Source organism: Cetorhinus maximus, chromosome 1 (genome assembly GCF_964194155.1).
Source record: "Cetorhinus maximus chromosome 1, sCetMax3.hap1.1, whole genome shotgun sequence".
NCBI classification, from domain to species: domain Eukaryota; kingdom Metazoa; phylum Chordata; class Chondrichthyes; order Lamniformes; family Cetorhinidae; genus Cetorhinus; species Cetorhinus maximus.
The window spans coordinates 215,934,085-215,953,600 of record NC_135879.1 but is presented as its reverse complement, the minus strand read 5'-3'; the positions used below and the strand labels follow the sequence as shown (position 1 = coordinate 215,953,600).

General features: G+C 43.6%; 1 protein-coding gene across 1 annotated transcript in view; it reads left to right on the top strand.

Annotated features, from left to right (window-relative positions):
* LOC144687248 (histone-lysine N-methyltransferase NSD2-like) overlaps positions 1 to 19,516 on the top strand; it is a 112,340-nt gene that overhangs the window by 47,293 nt on the left and 45,531 nt on the right. The window contains exons 6-10 of the mRNA XM_078553081.1: positions 769 to 925; positions 1,884 to 1,961; positions 5,117 to 5,238; positions 17,856 to 17,958; positions 18,128 to 18,252. Coding sequence (XP_078409207.1) covers positions 769 to 925; positions 1,884 to 1,961; positions 5,117 to 5,238; positions 17,856 to 17,958; positions 18,128 to 18,252 — 585 coding nt within the window. The remainder of the gene's footprint in view (positions 1 to 768; positions 926 to 1,883; positions 1,962 to 5,116; positions 5,239 to 17,855; positions 17,959 to 18,127; positions 18,253 to 19,516) is intronic.

Sequence of the window (19,516 nt, the reverse complement as noted above, 5' to 3'; positions counted from 1 at the left end):
TAATGATGTCTGAAGAAGCATACAAGTTGGCATTATTCTAATTCTCCACCCTTTTTCTACTTTTCTCCACTCATCTAAAAAGGTTGGGAAATAGTTCCATGGGTACTGCCAGCTCTGTGACAATGCTTTGTGTTACTCTAGACAGTGAATTCACCTGGGCAGGCATCACAGCTCAACCCGATCCTGTCCGTGTACCAGGCCCCCTCACCTACATTTCCAGTAAGAAATCTTGCATGGTGAATAGCAGTGGAATCCATAGTTGATCTTTTTTTCTCTCTCCCTTTTTCATCATGTCTGTCCCCAAGCACCAGACTGATATCTGATCCAGTGCATACCAGAAATTGAATCTCCAACTTTTTTGATCTGAGTGATTTGAGTCCCATTTCTTTATAGTTTGTTTATCCATTAGTGCATCAGGATGCAACTTAGCAATTTGTCAGCTGATAGCCTGGTTCATGTCACTGTGTAATGGTGTCTGATATCTATTTTACCCTTTCTCCTGATTGGGTGGCCAAGGCTCTTAATTTATGTTGAGTTGTAGTTGCCCTCCAGTGCATGATGGTGTGTTGAAACTTGTATCATTGCATCGATTGGAAATATAATATTGACCACAAACCTTATTGTACAAATGCTCATATCGAGCTTATGCTTTCAAAATGGTCTGTTGTGCAATATTTTGAGTAATAGATGTGAATCCTTTTTACCAATAGAATTTGCATTGTCTTCAATGGGGAGCAAAATAATTCTGAAATGCTTTTACATTTGCAGCTAGCTGAGGAGCATCCAGATGCTTCTGGTGAGGAGATTGAAGAACTGTTGGAATCTCAATGGGCTATGCTTAGTGACAAACAGAGAGCGCGTTACAATACCAAGTTCTCTATAGTAACCCCTGTAACAGAGCACAAATCTCCTGTGCTGGGCTCAGGTGAGTGTAAATTATCAATTGTTACTGGTGCTAAGGTTTTATTCTGCAAGAGATGGGCAGCTGCTTCAAATATAATGTTAGCCCAAAAGCAAACTGTCAAAGTTAACATGCAGAGAACAATAAAATACCAGAACAGAAGGGATATTTCTGTGTCCTTTGGTAATAGTGTACAGAAACAGGGAGGAACTTTAACATAATCCTCCCATTAGGAAACTGACAGGATGATGTGGAACCCCAGTTTTACACTCAATATTACGCCTAATATTACCCCATTTATCCTCAGTTTTCAAATGGAAGGGTGAATTTAACATTCCCCTCACAGTATGTCTCCATATGTTGTTTCCTGAATGTTCTGTATTAAGTCAATAGAGTATGGTTTGCTTTTTATTCTGCATAACGTTAGTGTGACATTTACTGTAACGCTCATGGAAACTATTTTTATTTTGGTTTCCAAGTTAATAAAGTACTTCTTGACAAGGGGGCAAAACTATTAATATTTGGATAGAATGGGCAGATATTTATTTCAAAAGTAATTGGAATATTTTTACACTGGGCATGCAATAGTGTTTTTTCCAATTCATTTAGACAAGTAGGTGGCAGCCTTCACTTATCCTTCTAAATAACGCCACATCCAGAATTGGAAATTACCCATAACTTTCTGATCTAGGAGATGAAAACATAAATGTAAAATACTCGAACAGTTTTGCCTTATTTATTACATTGCACACTATAGAAAAAACTTACGAATACACAAATAAATATCATACCAAAGCTTAATTGTTCATCCCTCTGCATCCTACTGATTTTAATGGCTTTTTTGTTGTATCAAAACAGCTTTATTTCATACTGTGCTGAAAACAATCTGGTACTAGTAAAATGCAGGGATTTGGTAGCCAGTGGCCCAAAGTATGAATTTAAATTGTTAGTCTTTAGTCAAGCATTTTTCTCTTCTCAATAGGTTTTTCAGCAGGTTCACCTGGGCCAACCAGACGCAAAGTGCTGCAAGAATCTCCAAAAAGAACAACTAGATCGAGTGGTAGGTTGAAGGAAACCTTTCTTGCAGTTAGTTGATTTGCATGTGGTTTCATCAAATGCATTTGGAAAGTTTCATATAACTATTCTTGAACTTTTACATTTGTCTGGGTTTACCTGGGTGATTAAAGCATCTTTATAATTTATAAATGACTAGTATTTACATAACCATATAAGTTGCTGGTTCAATTTTGGGAATGCTGTCACAATTATATGGGATGGTTATTAAATTGGCAATTTAAAACAAAACTGAAACGGAAATTTTGGAATGGCTAAGGCACATTTATATGAAATTAGTTTATCTCCTATGGCATTGCTCAAAGTAAGCCAGGCATTCCACTAATGTTGGGGTAGGTGTGGTACATGCTTCATTGAAAAGATTTAGAAGGAGGCTTTCCAGATTCTTGTGCAGAGAGTGAAGTAAGTGTTTTTTCTTGGTTTTGTATCATGCAACGTGGTGGCAGGAGGGGTGGCAGGAGGAGTGCGAGGAGGGTGATTCAGGACTATTTGACTGCATCATTCTTCTATACTGTAGAGTGGTATAAGGCTTGAGTGCAAATTAGCAATGTGTTAGCTGTTAATTGTGTTGAGAGGGAATGAAAGGCAATGACAGAACTCCATGGACCTGAACGCAGATCTCCATTTTGAAAGCAGAAACCAAAGGAAGATGTTTTACTTGATGGTGTGTGAGGTGAATGAGTGATTCAGAGAGACTGAAGTTTCACTTTGAGAGCAGGAAACAGGAGGCATGTCAGTTTTCGGGTCTTGAAGCTCAGTTAAGGGGGAAAAGAGTCACTCATTTGGATTTTGACTGTGGTGACCCCTTAATTGGCATGAAGACAGGTTCCCTGTTCAATTAAGGGTAATGGGGGTGGGCTCAGAGGCCTGGCTGCACTGAGTGGTAACTGAGCGGACGTTTCAATTTAAATTAATAGAGAGAATGCTCAGTCTGCCATTTGGGGTGTGGGTGGGATGGGGAAATCCCTCTACAGGCTTTTGGCTATACTTTCCCTCATGGCCCTCCCCTGGTTGGATGGGCAGGGAGATCCTGTAGGCCTACCAGGAGGGTAGTACCCTGGCCTGCTGCTGGGTGCTCTACTCCAGACAGCTGATCTGCGCCCTATCACGTCGGGAAACAGGCAGTCGACTGGAAAATCCCAGTCAACCCTGAAACTTAAGGCTCTTAATTTGCCAAAATGGCTGCCTTTGTTGGCCCACCTGGAGGACTGGGCCGAGAAACTGGCACACGGCCAGTTTCCATATTTTCTGGCCCCATCTGCCTTTATTCCCAACCTCAGTGGAGCCTGAAAATCTATCCAGGCAGTCAAATTGTTTTGATTTTTACACATGCACAATACACCAGATTCCTCTGAGCTTTGCCATTTCCAACATTTGTTTAAGGAGGGGTCAGGATTACATTCTGCAGATCTCGACTTTCTCTGTAAATGCTCACTTTTCTAATTAAATATTACTAGTATGTGCTGCCTTGTTTGTTTTTGACCACTCCTCTTAAGCTCCTGCGTGTGATTACAATCTGGAAAGTCTAATTCTCAACTGAAACTGCCCAGAAATGGGGGCTTGCCATAACCAGTGCCTTCGCTTGCAAGTAGATAAGTATTCAATTGGCTGAATGTGACCAACTCAAATGTGGATTGATTCAGTCGGTAAATACTGGTGAGCAACAGTAGGGAATATTATCTAATCTGACCTGATAACTTCCCATGTGCAGGTCAGGGTCGAGGTGCATGAGGCTTCTTGGTGATTCTGCATTCCTGTCATTTACACACATTACTCCTTTCCCTCATGTCCTACAATCTCTCCAGGACAAATTAATATCAACTTGTACAAGTCAATTCGGAGGAGCCATGGCATTAGCAGAGAAAAAACTGTACAAAAAAGCTAACTACAGTCCAGGCAAGTGCTCTGAATTATGCCCTATGCTCCTAACGCAAGAGTATGGCTTCCCAGGAAAGGTTTTCCAGAGAGTGATCGTTGAGTGCGAATACAATTTGTTTCTGTGGCTTTCTTCTGAGTTTTGCCTTTGCTAGTACATTTTCAGGTAGTGTTTTTAAATCAAGACAGTGACTCGAAAGAGCGTCACAAAATTATTTTAACAACTTGATTGTTTTTTTTATGCTATTAGAAATAGCTGCCTTGAAGGGAAATTTTCTTAAGCTTACTTTTTCCTCATCGGAATTAACTGCTTTTGATTCATTGACATTGAATCAATTGGATTTTGATTGCTAACTTAACAGAGGTCCTTGTTTTAACTGATAGTAATTTTGGCCTACAGATTTGTGACTCTTTCAAATGTGACACCTTTGGAAGGCATGATACAAGAGACTTGAACTGGACACGATTTTTAAATATGTAAATGCTTACAGTCTGAGAGAGCAGCACTCAGACATAGATGTGAGTTTCCATGTGCCATGCTTGTATTTGTTAAGTGCCTGAGTCCTGGGAGAAATCTTTTCATTAAGGAGATAATGGAGATGAACTGCAGTTATATTGACTCATAAAAATTGAAACTGCAATCCCACTGGGCCTCTGAAGGCAGATTGCTGCTAATGGCCGTAGAATTATAGGTCGACTATCATTCGAATTTATTAAATTTAAAGGTACTTGATACGTGACAAGTCATTATGACACCCAAAATCAAACGCTTCACCTTATTTGGTTAACTTTTTTACTAAACCTATTTCAGGTAAGAAAAGAATTTGTATCATGTCCTCAGGACATCCCAAAGCACTTCACAATCAGTTAATTGCTTGAAGCAAATGCAACAACTCATTTGTGTAAAGGCCCCACCTTGTGTAAGGTGATTGTTTTCATTTTAAAACCTTTTAAATGTTCAGTACTGGCTGAGAGTCAACTAAGATGGGGAAATGCTGATCAGAACATCAGGAGAACTCTGCTCTTTGATTAATGCCTGGGAATTCTTTTATGCTCGCCTAACGAGGCAGATAGAACATCCAGTTTAATGCCTCATCCCAAAGATGGCAGCTCTGACATTGGAGTACTCCCTCAGTATTGCACTGAATAGCAGCTGAGATTGTACACTCAAGTCTGGAATGAGGCTTGAACTCCCTACCTTCCAATTTGGATAAAATTGTTTCAAACTGAGCCAAGCTGTTAACTGCTCTTTGTTTCCTTTTACAGTTAGTTCAGAATCAACTAGGCAAAGAAGACTATCCAGGAAAATAATAGATTACAGGGAGGACTCTCCAGAACGAATTGGCTCCAGCAAGAGATTAAAGCGGAACTACTACATAGATGAAAAGGTTCTTGCATGTTTAGAATTTCACCTACAAAATTTGTTGTGCAAAATGTGTAATCTGCCCTATCCTTTGAAGAGAGGGGAAGGGGTTGCAAATAGATGTTTTGTGGTGATACAGATGTTTGCTATGCTAGTTTTCTGTGTGCTTCTGGTGTTAACAGCCTCCGATCAGAAATGACAACTCACTGACTTTAAACAGGTTACTAATGCTGGATGAGAAGAAGCAAAAGAGGACACCCCTGCCCCCCCAGCCTCTAATAATTGTTGGGGGAAGAGCCCAGCACCAAACCCTGACTCACCTGGTGGGTTGGGAAAATGTGCATATTGAAGATCTCTCTCTCTGGCAATGTGTCCTAAATCGAATTTGCTGTGTTCTTTTTTTTCTGGTAGAATGTTGAAGTAAGCACACAGACTGCCAAAAAAAACAGCGGGCTGGTGCAATGAAATCATAGTCAGCCCAGCCTGATGAGATCTCCTCTGGTTGATAGTTCCAAAGGTCCCATGGTCCTGTATTTGAGCAGCCTCAGTCTAGTTCCAAGGATATGAAAACCCCTAATTTATCATGAATTCACTATCAGACACGGGATGTCTGGCATGGAAAGTGAAAAAATGCTGCTTTAGTATAATAGGGCATATCTCCTAATGTTGAGGTATGATAGAGGGAACATTATCTACATTAATTGTATTTTCTTCAGCTGAAATGAGAATGTGTTTAATGTTGACACTAATGTTGATAATTTTAACTTGTCCTGTGGAAAACAGGTGCAACCAGATTGGCCACCCAGTTTTTACTGTTTGATTTAACTTGCCATTGAAATGTTTCCCACCAGGCCAGTTGAGGTAAATTTCTTTCCTGGGTGCTTGAGTTTGTGTTTAAGTGTTCCATTTCCAGCATTCCTCATTTTGATTAGGCTCAAAATTCAACCAGAAAATATTGTTTGCCAGCAACCGTCACCAAAATACTAACTTTACTCCCAAGAAACTGAGTTTGTCTTTTGTGCTGAGCACTGCTTTTTCTCTGAACTCTCGCTTTCCATGTGGGAAATGGGAGTCAGAGAATGGCAGGAAGGGACAGAAAAAAAGTCTAAGAATACACTAACAGTCAAGACCAGATGTTACAAAGATAACAAAAAGACAAAACTAAAGACTTTGTATCTGAATGCACGTAGCATGCATAACAAAGTAAATGAATTGATAGTACACATTGAAGTAAATAAATATGATCTGAGAGCCATTACGGAGATATGGCTGCAGGATGACAAGGATTGGGTCCTGAATATTGAGTGATATATGACATTTGAGAAGAAATAGGAAGTTAGGTAAAGGTGGAGGGGTAGCACTGTTAATCAAGGATGGCATTGGTGCAGTAGTTAAAGTTGCCCTTGTTTCTGGAGATCAGGTTGTAGAATTACTTTGGGTGGAGCTGAGGAATAGTAGGGGAAAGAAGTCATGAGTGGCAGTGGTCAACAGGTCCCCAACAGTAACCACAATGTAGGACAAAGTAGACGAGAAGAAATATTGTGTGTATGTGATAAAGGGACGGCAATAATCATGGGTGATTTTAATCTATATATAAACTGGAAAAATCAGATTGGCAGCTGAGCTAGCTGAAGTGAGCTGGGATAGAAGGCTAGAGGATAGATCAATGGGGAAGCAGTGGCAGACATTTAAGGGGATGTTTCGGAATATTCAACCAGAATATATTCCTATAGTATGTTCCTATAATAAAGAAAAATTTTAAGGGGAGGACCCACTATCTGTAGTTAACTAAAGTTAAGAAAAGCATCAAACATAAGGGAAAAGTATATAACTCTGCAAAGATGATTGGTAAGAATATAAAGAGCGATAGAATGACTAAAAGGTTAAACAGGAGAAAGAAATTAGAGGGTTTTTTTTATTTGTTCATTGGATGTGGGTATCGTTGTCTGGGCCAGAATTTATTGTCCATCCCTAATTGCCTTTGAGAAGGTGGTTGTGAGCTGCCTCCTGCAACCACCGCAGTCCATGTGGTGCAGGTGCACCTACAATGCTGTTAGGAAGGGAGTTCAAGGATTTTGACCCAGCGGCAGTGAAGGAATGGCAATATGTTTCCAATTAGGATGGTGAATGACTTTGAGGGGAACTTGCAGGTGGTGGTGTTCCCATCTATCTGTTGCCCTTGTCCTTCTAGATGGTAGTGGTCGTGAGTTTGGAAAGTGCTGTCTAAGGAGCCTTGGTCAGGTCCTGCAGCATATCTTGTAGCTGGTGCACACTGCTGCCACTTGTGCATCTGTGGTGCAGGGAGTGACTGTTTGTGCATGCAATGCCAATCAAGTGGGCTGCTTTGTCCTGGATGGTGTCAAGCTTCTTGAATGTTGTTGGAGCTGCCCTCATCCAGGCAAGTGGGGAGTATTCCACCACACTCCTGACTTGTGCCTTGTAGATGGTGGACAGGCTTCGGGGAGTCAGGAGGTGAGTTACTTGCTGCAAAATTCCTAGCCTCTGAGCTGCTCTTGTAGCCACAGTATTTATATGGCTAGTCCAGTTTGATTCTGGTCAGTGGTAACCCCCAGGATATTGATAGTCAGAGATTCAGCAATAGGTAATGCCATTGAATGTCAAGGGGCAATGGCTAGATTCTCTCTTGTTGGAGGTGGCCATTGCCTGGCACTTGTGTGGTACAAATATTACTTGCCACTTGTCAGCCCAAACCTAGATATCATCCACATCTTGCTGCATTTGGATATGGACTGCTTCAATGTCTGAGGAATTGTGGATGGTGGAACATTGTGCAATCATCAGCAAACATTCCCACTTCTGACCTTATCATGGAAGGAAGGTCATTGATGACGCAGCTGAAGATGGTTGGGCCTAGGACACTACACTGAGGAACTCCTGTAGTGATGTACTCGAACTGAGATGATTGACCTCCAAGCACAACCATCTACCTTTCTGCTAGGTATGACCCCAGCCAGCGGAGAGTTATCCCCGATTTCCATTGACTCCAGTTTTGCTAAGGCTTCTGAATGCCACCCTTTGTTTGAACCAAGGCAGTAATGACTTCAGAAGCTGAGTGACCCTGGCAGAACCCAAACTGAGCGGCAGTGAACAGGTTATTGCTCAACAAGTGCCACTTGATAGCACTGTTGATGACCCCTTCCATTACTTTAGTAGACTGATGGGGCAGTTATTGGCTGGGTTAGATTTGCCCTTTTTTTGTGTACAGGACATACCTGGGTAATTTTCCACATTGCTGGGTAGATGCCAGTGTTGTAGCTGTACTAGAACAGCTTGGCTAGGGGCGCAACAAGTTCTGGAGCACAAGTCTCCAGTACTATTGCCGGAATAGTGTCAGGTCCCTTAGCCTTTGCGGTATCCAGTGCTCTCAGCCATTCTTTGATAACACGCGGATTGAATTGAATTGGCTGAAGACTGGCACCTGTGATGCTGGGACCTCTGCAGGAGGCCATTATGCTCTGAATGTGATGGTGTAGTGGTATTGTCAGAAGATGGTAATCCAGAGACCCAGGGTAATGCTCTGGGCTCGAATCCCACCATGGCAGATTGTGGAATTTGAATTCAACAAAAATAATTAATTAAAACCTGGAATTAAATGTCTAATAATGACCAGGAAGCCATTGTCGATTGTAGTTTAAAAAAAACCATCTGTTTCACTAATGTCCTTTAGGGAAGGAAATCTGGCCTCACCTTGTCTGGCTGACATGTGAGTCCAGATTGGCAGTAATGTGGTTGACTCTTAAATGCCCTCTGGAATGGCCTAGTGAGCCACTCAGTTGTATCCAACAGCTAAAAAGTCAACAAGAAGGATTGAAACAGGACGGACCACCTGGCATCGACCTAGGCACTGGAAACGACAATGGTAAATCCAGCCCTATCTACCCTGCAAAGCCCTCCTTACTAACATCTGGGGGCTTGTGTCAAAATTGGGAGAGCTGTCTTAAGCAACAGCCTTACACAGGCATACTCATGGAATCATACCTTATAGATGGTATCCCAGACGCAACTATCAACATGCCATAGGAGCAGAAATTAGGCCATTTGGCCCATCGAGTCTGCTCCACCATTCAATTATGGCTGATAAGTTTCTCAACCCCATTCTCCCGCCTTCTCCCCATAACCTTTGATCCCCTTACCAATCAAGAACCTATCTATCTCGGTCTTAAATACACTTAATGACCTGGCCTCCACAGCCTTCTGTGGCAATGAATTCCATAGATTCACCACTCTCTGGCTAAAGAGGTTTCTCTTCATCTCTGTTCTAAAAGGTCTTCCCTTTACTCTGAGGCTGTGCCCTCTGGTCCTAGTCTCTCCTACTAATGGAAACCATCTTCCCCACGTCCACTCTATCTAGGCCTTTCAGTATTCTGTAAGTTTCAATCAGATCCCCCCCTCATCCTTCTAAACTCCATCGAGTATAGACCCAGAGTCCTCAAACGTTCCTCATATGTTAAGCCTTTCATTCCTGGGATCGTTCTCGTGAACCTCCTCTGGACCCTCTCCAGGGCCAGCACATCCTTCTTGAGATACGGGGCCCAAAATTGCTCATAATATTCTAAATGTGGTCTGACCAGAGCCTTATAAAGCCTCAGCGGCACATCCCTGCCTTTATATTCTAGTCCTCTCAAAATAAATGCCAACATTGCATTTGCCTTCCTAACTACCGACTCAACCTGCAAGTTAACCTTAAGAGAATCCTGGACTAGGACTCCCAAGTCCCTTTGCACTCCAGATTTCTGAATTCTCTCCCCATTTAGAAAAAAGTCTATGCCTCTATTCTTCCTCCACAAAGTGCATGACCTCACACTTCCCCACGTTATATTCCATCTGCCACTTCTTTGCCCATTCTCCTAACCTGTCCAAATCCTTCTGCAGCCTCCCCACCTCCTCAATACTACCTGTCCCTCCACCTATCTTTGTATCATCTGCAAACTTAGCCAGGATGCCCTCAGTTCCTTCATCTAGATCATTAATGTATAAAGTGAAAAAGTTGTGGTCCCAACACTGACCCCTGCGGAACTCCACTAGTCACCGGCCGCCATCCTGAGAAGGACCCCCTTATCCCCACTCTCTGCCTCCTGCCAGATAGCCAATCTTCTATCCATGCTAGTACCTTGCCTCTAACAACATGGGCTCTTATCTTACTGAGCAGCCTCCTGTGTGGCACCTTGTCAAAGGCCTTCTGGAAGTCCAAGTAGATAACATCCATTGGCTCTCCTTTGTCTAACCTACTCGTTACCTCCTCAAAGAATTCTAACAGATTTGTCAGGCATGACCTCCCCTTGATGAAACCATGCTGACTTTGCCCTATTTTACCATGCACTTCCAAGTATTCTGAAATCTCATCCTTAATAATAGACTCTAAAACCTTACTAATGACCGAGGTCAGGCTAATCGGCCTGTAATTTCCCGTCTTTTGCCTCACTCCTTCCTTAAACAGGAGGGTTACATTAGCGATTTTCCAGTCCTCTGGGACTCTCCCTGACTCCAGTGATTCCTGAAAGATCACCACTAATGCCTCCACTATCTCTTCAGCTATCTCCTTCAGAACTCTGGGGTGTAATCCATCTGGTCCAGGTGATTTATCCACCTTCAGACCTTTCAGTTTTCCTAGCACCTTCTCCTTGGTAATGGCCACCATACTCACCTCTGCCCCCCGACTCTCTTGAACTTTGGGGATGTTACTCGTGTCTTCCACCGTGAAGACTGACGCAAAGTACCTATTCAGTTCCTCCGCCATTTCTTTGTTCCCCACTACTACTTCTCCAGCGTTATTTTCCAGCGGCCCAATGTCCACTTTTACCTCTCTCTTACCCTTTATATATCTAAAAAAAAAAAAACCTCTTGCAATCTTCTTTTATATTACTGGCTAGTTTACCCTCATATTTAATCTTCTCCCTCCTTATTTCTTTTTTAGTTGTCCTCTGTTGGTCTTTGTAGGCTTCCCAATTCCCTGGTTTCCCACTGCTCTTCACCGCATTGTATGCTTTCTCTATAGCTTTTATGCTGTCCCTGACTTCCCTTATCAGCCATGGTTGCCTCGTCCTCCCTTTAGTTTGCTTCTTCTTCCTAGGGATGAATTTTTGCTGTGTCTCCCAAATTACTCCCAGAAACTCCTGCCATTGCTGTTCCACTGTCTTTCCTGCTAGGCTCATCTCCCAGTCAATTCTGGCCAGCTCCTCTCTCATGCCTCTGTAGTTGCCTTTAGTCAACTGTAATACCGTTAAATCTGATTCCAGCTTTTTCCTCTCAAATTGCAGGGTAAATTCTATCATATTATGGTCACTTCCTCCTAAGGGTTCCTTCACCTTAAGCTCCCTTATCAAATCTGCCTCATTACACATCACTAAATCTAGAATTGCCTGTTCCCTAGTGGGCTCCACCACAAGCTGCTCCTGGTGTGTCCTGTCCCACCCAGCAGGGCGCACCCAGCAGAGGTGGCAGCACAGTGGTATACAATTGGGAGGGAGTTGCCCCGGAAGTCTTCAACATCCATTCCTGCCCACATGAAGTCTCATGGCATCAGGTCAAACATGGACAAGGAAATTTCCTGCTGATTACCACGTACCATACCCCCCCCCCCCCCCAGCTGATGAATCCATGTTGAGCACCACTTGAAGGAAGCACTGAGGGTGGCAAGGGTGCACAATGTACTCTGGGTAGGTGACTTCAATTTCCATTACCAAGAGTGGCTTGGTACCACCATCACTGGCCGATTCCTAAAGGCCATAGCTTCTAGACTGGCTCTGCAGCTCTGTTGCAGCTCTGCAACGGTAGAGGGAGCCAACAGGAGGGAAAAACATACTTGACCTCCACAGATGTATCTGTCCATGACAGTATCGGTAGGAGTGACCACCGCATAGTCATTGTGGGGACACAGTCCCAGCTTCACATTGAGGATACCCCCTATCGTGTTGTGTGGCACTACAACCGTGCTAAATGGGATAGATTTCGAACAGATCTCGCCACTCGAGACTGGGCATCCATGAGGAGCTGTGGGCCATCACCAGCAGCAGAATTGTATTTGAACACAATCTGTAACCTCATGGCTGGCATATCCCCCGTTCTTCTTCCACTACCACCAAGGCAGGGGATCAACCCTGTTTCAGTGAAGAGTGTAGGAGGGCATGCCAGGAACAGCACCAGGCATACCTAAAAATGGGGTATCAACTTGGTGAAACTATAACACAGGATTGCTTGCTTGCCAAACAGCATAAGCAGCAAGTGATAGACAGAGCTAAGCAATCCCACAACCACTGGTTCAGATCTAAGCTCTGCAGTCCTGCCACATACACTTGTGAATGGTGGTGGACAATTAAACAGCTAACTGGAGGAGGAGGCTCCATAAATATCCCCATCCTCAATATGGAGGAGCTCAGGACATCAGTGCGAAAGGTGAGGCTGAAGCATTCACAACAATCTTTAGCCAGAAGTGTCAAGTGGATGATCCATCTCTGCTTTCCCCAGGTTTCCCAGCACCACAGATACTGGCCTTCAGCCAATTCGATTCTCTCCACGTGATATCAAGAAATCGCTGAGGGCACTGGATACTGCAAAGGCAATGGGCCCTGATATTCCAGGAATAGTACTGAAAATTTGTGCTCCAGCACTTGCCGAGCCAAGTTGTCCCAGTACTGCAACACTGGCAGCTACCCAGCAAAGTGGAAAATTGCCCAAGTATGTCCTGTACACAAGAATAGGACAAATCAAGCCTGGCCAAAACCGCCCATCAGTCTATTCCCGATCGTCAGTAAAGTGATGGAAGGAATTATCAACATTGCTATCAAACGACACTTGCTTAACGATAACCTGCTCACTGCCGCTCCGTTTGGGTTCTGCCATGATCACTCAGCCTCTGACGTCATTACAGCCTCGGTTCAAATATAGACAAAAGAGCTGACCTCCCGAGGTGATGTGAGAGCGACTGCCCTTGACATCAAGGCAGCATTTCACCGAGTGTGACATCAAGGAGTCCTAGCAAAACTGAAGCCGATGGGAATCGGGGATAACTCTGCTGGTTGGGGGTCATACCTAACACAAGGAAAGATGGTTTTGGTTGTTGGACGTCAATCATCTCAGTTCAAGGACATCACTGCAGGAGTTCTTCAGGGTAGTGCCCTAGGCCCAACCATCTTCAGCAGTCCATGTACAGATGCAGCAAGACCTGGACAATATCCAGACTTGGGCTGACAAAAGGCAAGTAACATTGCGCCACATAAGTGCCAGGCAATAGCCATCTCCAACAAGAGAGAATCTAACCATCACCCCTTGACATTCAATGGCATTACCATCACTGAATCCCTTGCTATCAACACCCTAGGGGTTACCATTGACCAGAAACTGAATCGGACTAGCCATATAAATACTGTGGCTGCAAGAGCAGGTCAGAGACTAGGAATCCGACAGCAAGAACTCCCCTCCTGACTCACCAAAGTCTGTCCACCATCTACAAGACACAAGTCAGGAGTGTGATGAAATACTCTGCACTTGTCTGGATGCGTGCAGCTCCCACAACACAAGGAGTTTGACACCATCCAGGACAAATCAGCCTGCTTGATCGGCACTGCTTCCACAAACATTCACTCCCTCCATGACAGACGAACAGTGGCAGCAGTGTGTACCATCTACAAGATGCACTGCAGAAACTCCCCAAGGTTCCTTAGACAGCACTATCCAAACCCACAACCCCCACCATCTAGAAGGACAAGGGCAGCAGATAAATGGGAACACGATCACCTGGAAGTTTCCCTCCAAGCCACCCCATCCTGACTTGGAAACATATCGCTGTTCCTTCACGGTTGCTGGGTCAAAGTCCTGGAACTCCTTCCCTGACAGCACTGTGGGTGTATCTACACCACAGTGACTGCAGCAGTTCAAGAAGGTAGCTCACCAACTCCTCCTCAAGGGCAATTAGGATGGACAATAAATGCTGGCCTAGCCAGCAACGCCCACTTTCCGTAAATTAATTTTTAAAAAATTGATATTTAGGGCTGCCCCATCATTGAGGATGGGGATTTTTGTGGAACTTCCTTCTCCAGTGAGTTGTTTAATTGTCCACCACCATTCATGACTGGATGTGGCAGGATTGCAGCTGCAGAGTATGAAAGGAAGCTAGCTGGAAAGGTGAAAACGGATAGTGAGATTTTCTACAGGAATTTAAAAGGAAAAGAGTAAGTAAAGTGAGTGTTGGTCCTCTAGACCAATGGAGAGTTAATGGTAGATGATAAGGAAATGTGGGATTAAATGAACAAACACATTGCTTCTGCCTTCACTATATAGAAGGTATAAAAACATTTCAGTAATTGCTGTAAATCAGGAGATGGAAGGGAGAAACTTGATGAAATTACAATCACAAGGAAAGTGGTACTGAGGAAACTGCTGGTGCTGTGGGCTGACAAGTCTTCAGTTCCTGATGGACTTCATCCTAGGGCCTTAAAAGAGGTGGCTAATGAGATTGTGAATGTGTGGGTGTTAATTTTCCAAAATTCGCTAGATTCTGGAAGGATTCCATCAGACTGGAAAGTAGCAAATATAACCCCTCTTCAAGAAGGGAGCAAGGCAGAAAACAGGAAACTATAGGCCTGTTGGCTTGACGTCTGTCGTGGGGAAGGTGTCGAATGAATCATTAAGGAGGTTATAGCTGGGTGCTTAGAAAAAGTCGAGGTAATTGGAAGAGTCAGCATGGTTTTTGTGAAAGGGAAATCATGTTTAACCAATTTATCAGAGTTTTTTTTGAAGGGGTAACACGTGCCGTTAATAAGCAGCTTAAGTAGTTGTACTGTACTTGGATTTCCAGAAAGCATTTGATTAGCTGCCACACCAAAGGTTATAGCGGAAAATAAAAGTTCATGCTGTAGGGGGTAACATTAGCATGGATAGGAGATTGTTTTCTGCTAGCCAGCCAGAGTGTGCGTTAATTGGTCATTTTCTGATTGACAGCTTGTGACAAGTTCAGTTCCACAGGGGTCTGTGCTGGGGCCTCAACTTTTTACAATTTATATCAATGACTTAAACAAGGGGAGCGAAGGCATGGTCACTAAATTTGCAGATGACACAAAGATAGATAGGAAATTTATGTTGTGAAGAGGGCATAAGGAGTTTGCAAATGGATGTAGATAGGTTGAGTGGGCAAAAATCTGGCAGATGGGAGTATAATGTGGGAAAATGTGAAGTTGTTCACTTTGACAGGAAGAATAAAAAAGCAGATTATTACTTAAATGGAAATCAACTGCAGAATTTCAAGGTGCAGAGGGATCTAGGTTTTCTAGTGCATGAGTCAAAAGTTAGTATGCAGGCACAGCGAGCAATTAAGGTGGCTAATGGAATGCTACCCTTTATTACAAGAGGAGTTGAAAATAAAGGTGACTATGTTAGGTTTCAAATATATAGAGCATTGCTGAGACCACAGCTCAAATACTGTGTGCAGATTTGGTCTCCTTATTTAGGAAGGATGTAAATGCATTGGAAGTGGTTCAGAGGAGGTTTCCTAGACTGGTACTTGGAATGAAAGTGTTGTCTTATGAGGAAAGGTTATACAGACTGGGCTTGTTTCCGCTGGAGTTTAGAAGAGTGAGGAGTGACTTGATTAAAGTATATAAGACCCTGAATGCTCTTGAAAAGGTGGACGTGGGAAGGACATTTTGCTTTGTGGGTGAGTCCAAAACTAGGAGGCACAGTCCTTAAAATTAGAGGTCACCCATTGAGGGCAGAGATGAGAAGAAATTTTTCTCTTGAGTGTCGTGTGACAGAGGTACATTGGTTCCCTTGCCTAACAAGAATCTAAGGTTATTAGGGATAGATAGCAATGTGGAATTCAAAACACAAACAGATGAGCTATGATTTTATTGAATGGTGGAGCAGGCTTGAGGGGCTGAATGGCCTACTTCTCCTATTTTGTATGTTCGTGTGATAAATTATTTTGAGTAAGAGCCAGTTCCTCATCCCATTAATTTATATCTATAGCCAAGGTGTTCCAATACAGCTACAACACTAGCATCTACCCAGATGTGGAAAATTGCCCCCACATGCCCTGTATACAAAGAGCAGGACAAATCCAACCTGGCCAATTACCGCCCCATCAGTCTAGTCTCGATCATCAGTAAAGTAATGGAAGGGGTCATCAACAGTGCTATCAAGCGGCACTTGCTTCGCAATAACCTGCTCACTGACACCCAGTTTGGGTTCCACCAGGGCCCCTCAGCTCCTGACCTCATTACAGCCTTGGTTCAAACATGGACAAAAGAGCTGAACTCCTGAGGTGAGAGTGTCTGCCCTTGACATCAAGGCTGAGTTTGGCATCAAGGAGCCCTAGCAAAACTGGAGTAATTGGGAATCGGGGAAAACTCTCTACTGGTTGGAGTCATACCTAGCACACAGGAAGATGATTGTGGTTGTTGGAGGTCAATCAGCTCAGCTCCAGGACATCACTGCAGAAGTTCCTTAGGGTAGTGCCCTTGGCCCAAACATCTTCAGCTGTTTTCATTAATGACCTACTTTCCATCATAAGGTCAGAAGTGGGGATGTTCGCTGAAGATTGCACAATGTCCAGCACCTTCATGACTCCTCGGATACTGAAGCAGTCCATGCACAAATGCAGCAAGACCAGGACGATATCCAGGCTTGGTCTACCAAGTGGCAAGTAACGTTCGTGCCATACAAGTGTCAGGCAATGACCATCTCTAACGAGAGAGAATCCAACCATCACCTCTTGATGTTCAGTGGCATTACCATCACTGAATCCCCCACTATCAACATTTGGGGTTTACCATTGACCAGAAACTGAACTGGACTAGCCATATAAATACTGTGACCACGAGCAGGTCAGAGGCTAGGAATCATGGGATGAGTAGCTCACCTCCTGACTCCCCAAAGCCTGTCTGCCAACTACAAGGCACAAGTCAAGAGTGTGATGGAATATTCCCCAATACTTGCCTGGATGAGTGCAGCTCCCACAACACTCGAGAAGCTTGACATCATCCAGGACACAGCAGCCTGCTTGATTGGCACCATATCCACAAACATTCACTCCCTCCACTGCCAACGCACAGTAGCAGCAGTGTGTACCAATCTCAAGATGCACTGCAGGAATTCACCAAGGCTTCTTCGACAGCACCTTCCAAACCCATGACCACTACCATCTAGAAGGACAAGGGCAGCAGACAGATGGGAGCACCACCACATGGAAGTTCTCCTCGAAGTCACACTTGGAAATATATCGCCATTCCTTCACTGTTGCTGGGTCAAAATCCTGGAACTCCCTTCCTAACAGCACTGTGGCTGTACCTACAGCACATGGACTGCAGCGGTTCAAGAAGGCAGCTCACCACCACCTTCACATTGGCAACTAGGGATGGGCAATAAATGGTGGCCCAGCCAGCCATGCCCACATCCCGTGAATGAATTAAAAAAAAAAACCTGAATATTGCAGGCAATATTAACATTGTCTGTAAGCATGATTCAGTGGAATTTGTGTATTTAAATTAGAACATACTGAGTGGCAATTCAACTTGCATCCTTTTTGAGGGCTGTATTAGGCATACCGATAACACTTTTTTCTCGTGTCTTAAAATGTTCTCATGTGACACTTTTGGGTAATGAATGATGACTTTTATCTTTTATGCACAGTATGAGTTCAATAATGCTGGCCAGGCAGAGGCTTGTGGAAATGATGGTATTGAGGCTGGAGAAACATCTTGTATTACGAATGCATCCCAAAACAGCCAGTCAGGTAAAGAGATATCGATTTCTATATATTTGTATTAATCTTTTGGCCGTATCTTAGTATGCATTTTATTTCATATTTTGAAATAAACAAGTTACAATTGCTTAGGCGGAAGCAAAAAGCTTTCTTTTATTGAATAAACTTGGTATCAAATATTTTCATGCACATTTTTCAGATATAAGCAAACTCTCTGATGCGTGTAAACCACTGAAAAAGCGAAGCAGAGCATCAACGGCAGAAACTCTGATACCAGCTGTCAACAAGAATCCATCTCCTCTAACTGTGTTTACAGAAAATGAGGTAATTTCAAGGAGGAGTTGCAGAGACTGAACTGGTCATGCACCCGTGAGAATAGAGAAAAATGGGTTTCGGTATTCATGGTTTGAGGATTAAAGAGTTGAAACTGGAGGCTTTTATTTGTTCGTGAGATGTGGGCATCGCTAGCCCATCCCTAACTTCCCTTGTTCAGGGGGGCATTTAATGGGTCACATGTCAGCCAGACCAGGTAAGGAAGGCAGATTTCCTTCCCTAAAGGGCATTAGTGAACCAGATGGGTTTTAAAGACAATCGACAATGGTTTCATGGTTGTCATCAAACTTCTAAATCCAGATTTTCATTTAATTCAAATTTCACCATCTGCCGTGGTGGAATTCAAACCCAGGTCCCCAGAGCATTACCCTGGCTCTCTGGAATACTAGTCCGGTGACAATATCACTATGCCACTGCCTCTATAGTCCCATGAGATTAATGTTAATTATCTGTTCACTTTGATATGGTACCAGCTGTGTGGATTCCTGCTCTACAGTTCTCAGCAGCTACTTGAATAGTATTAAAACAAAAAGCTAAAAGCTACTGCGGATGCTGGAAATCCAAAACAAAAACAGAATTACCTGGAAAAACTCAGCAAGTCTGGCAGCATCGGCGGAGAAGAAATCAGTTAACGTTTCGAGCCTTCATGGCCCTTCGGCAGAACTGCAGCATAGTTTCAACAAGGGAGAAATATAAATTGGTTTAAGGTGGGTGGGGGGGGGGGAAGAGACACATTGAGGGTGTGGTGTGAGCAGATAATCAAAAGATGTCACAGACAAAAGGGTCAAAGAGGTGTTGAAGGTGGTGGTCTTTGTCTGAGAAAAGTGCTAATTAAGAATGGAAAACAGGATATTCAAAGTACACCTCTAGTGGGGGTGGGGTGGAAAGACTAAAGGTTTTAGTTTTAGATTTAAAAATAATGGAAATAGGTGGAGAAAGAAGAATCTATATAAATTATTGAAAAAAAAAAGCGGGTGGGGGGGGGAAAAGAAACGGGGTGGGGATGGGGGGAGGGGGAGTTTAAGATCTAAAGTTGTTGAATTCAATATTCAGCCCAGAGGGCTGTAAAGTGCCTAGTCGGAAGATGAGGTGCTGTTCCTCCAGTTTGCGTTGGGCTTCACTGAAACAATGCAGCAAGCCAAGGACAGACATGTTGGCAATAGAACAGGGTGGAGTGTTAAAATGGCAAGCGACAGGGAGGTTTGGGTCTTTCTTGCGGACAGACCGCAGGTGTTCCGCAAAACGGTCGCCCAGT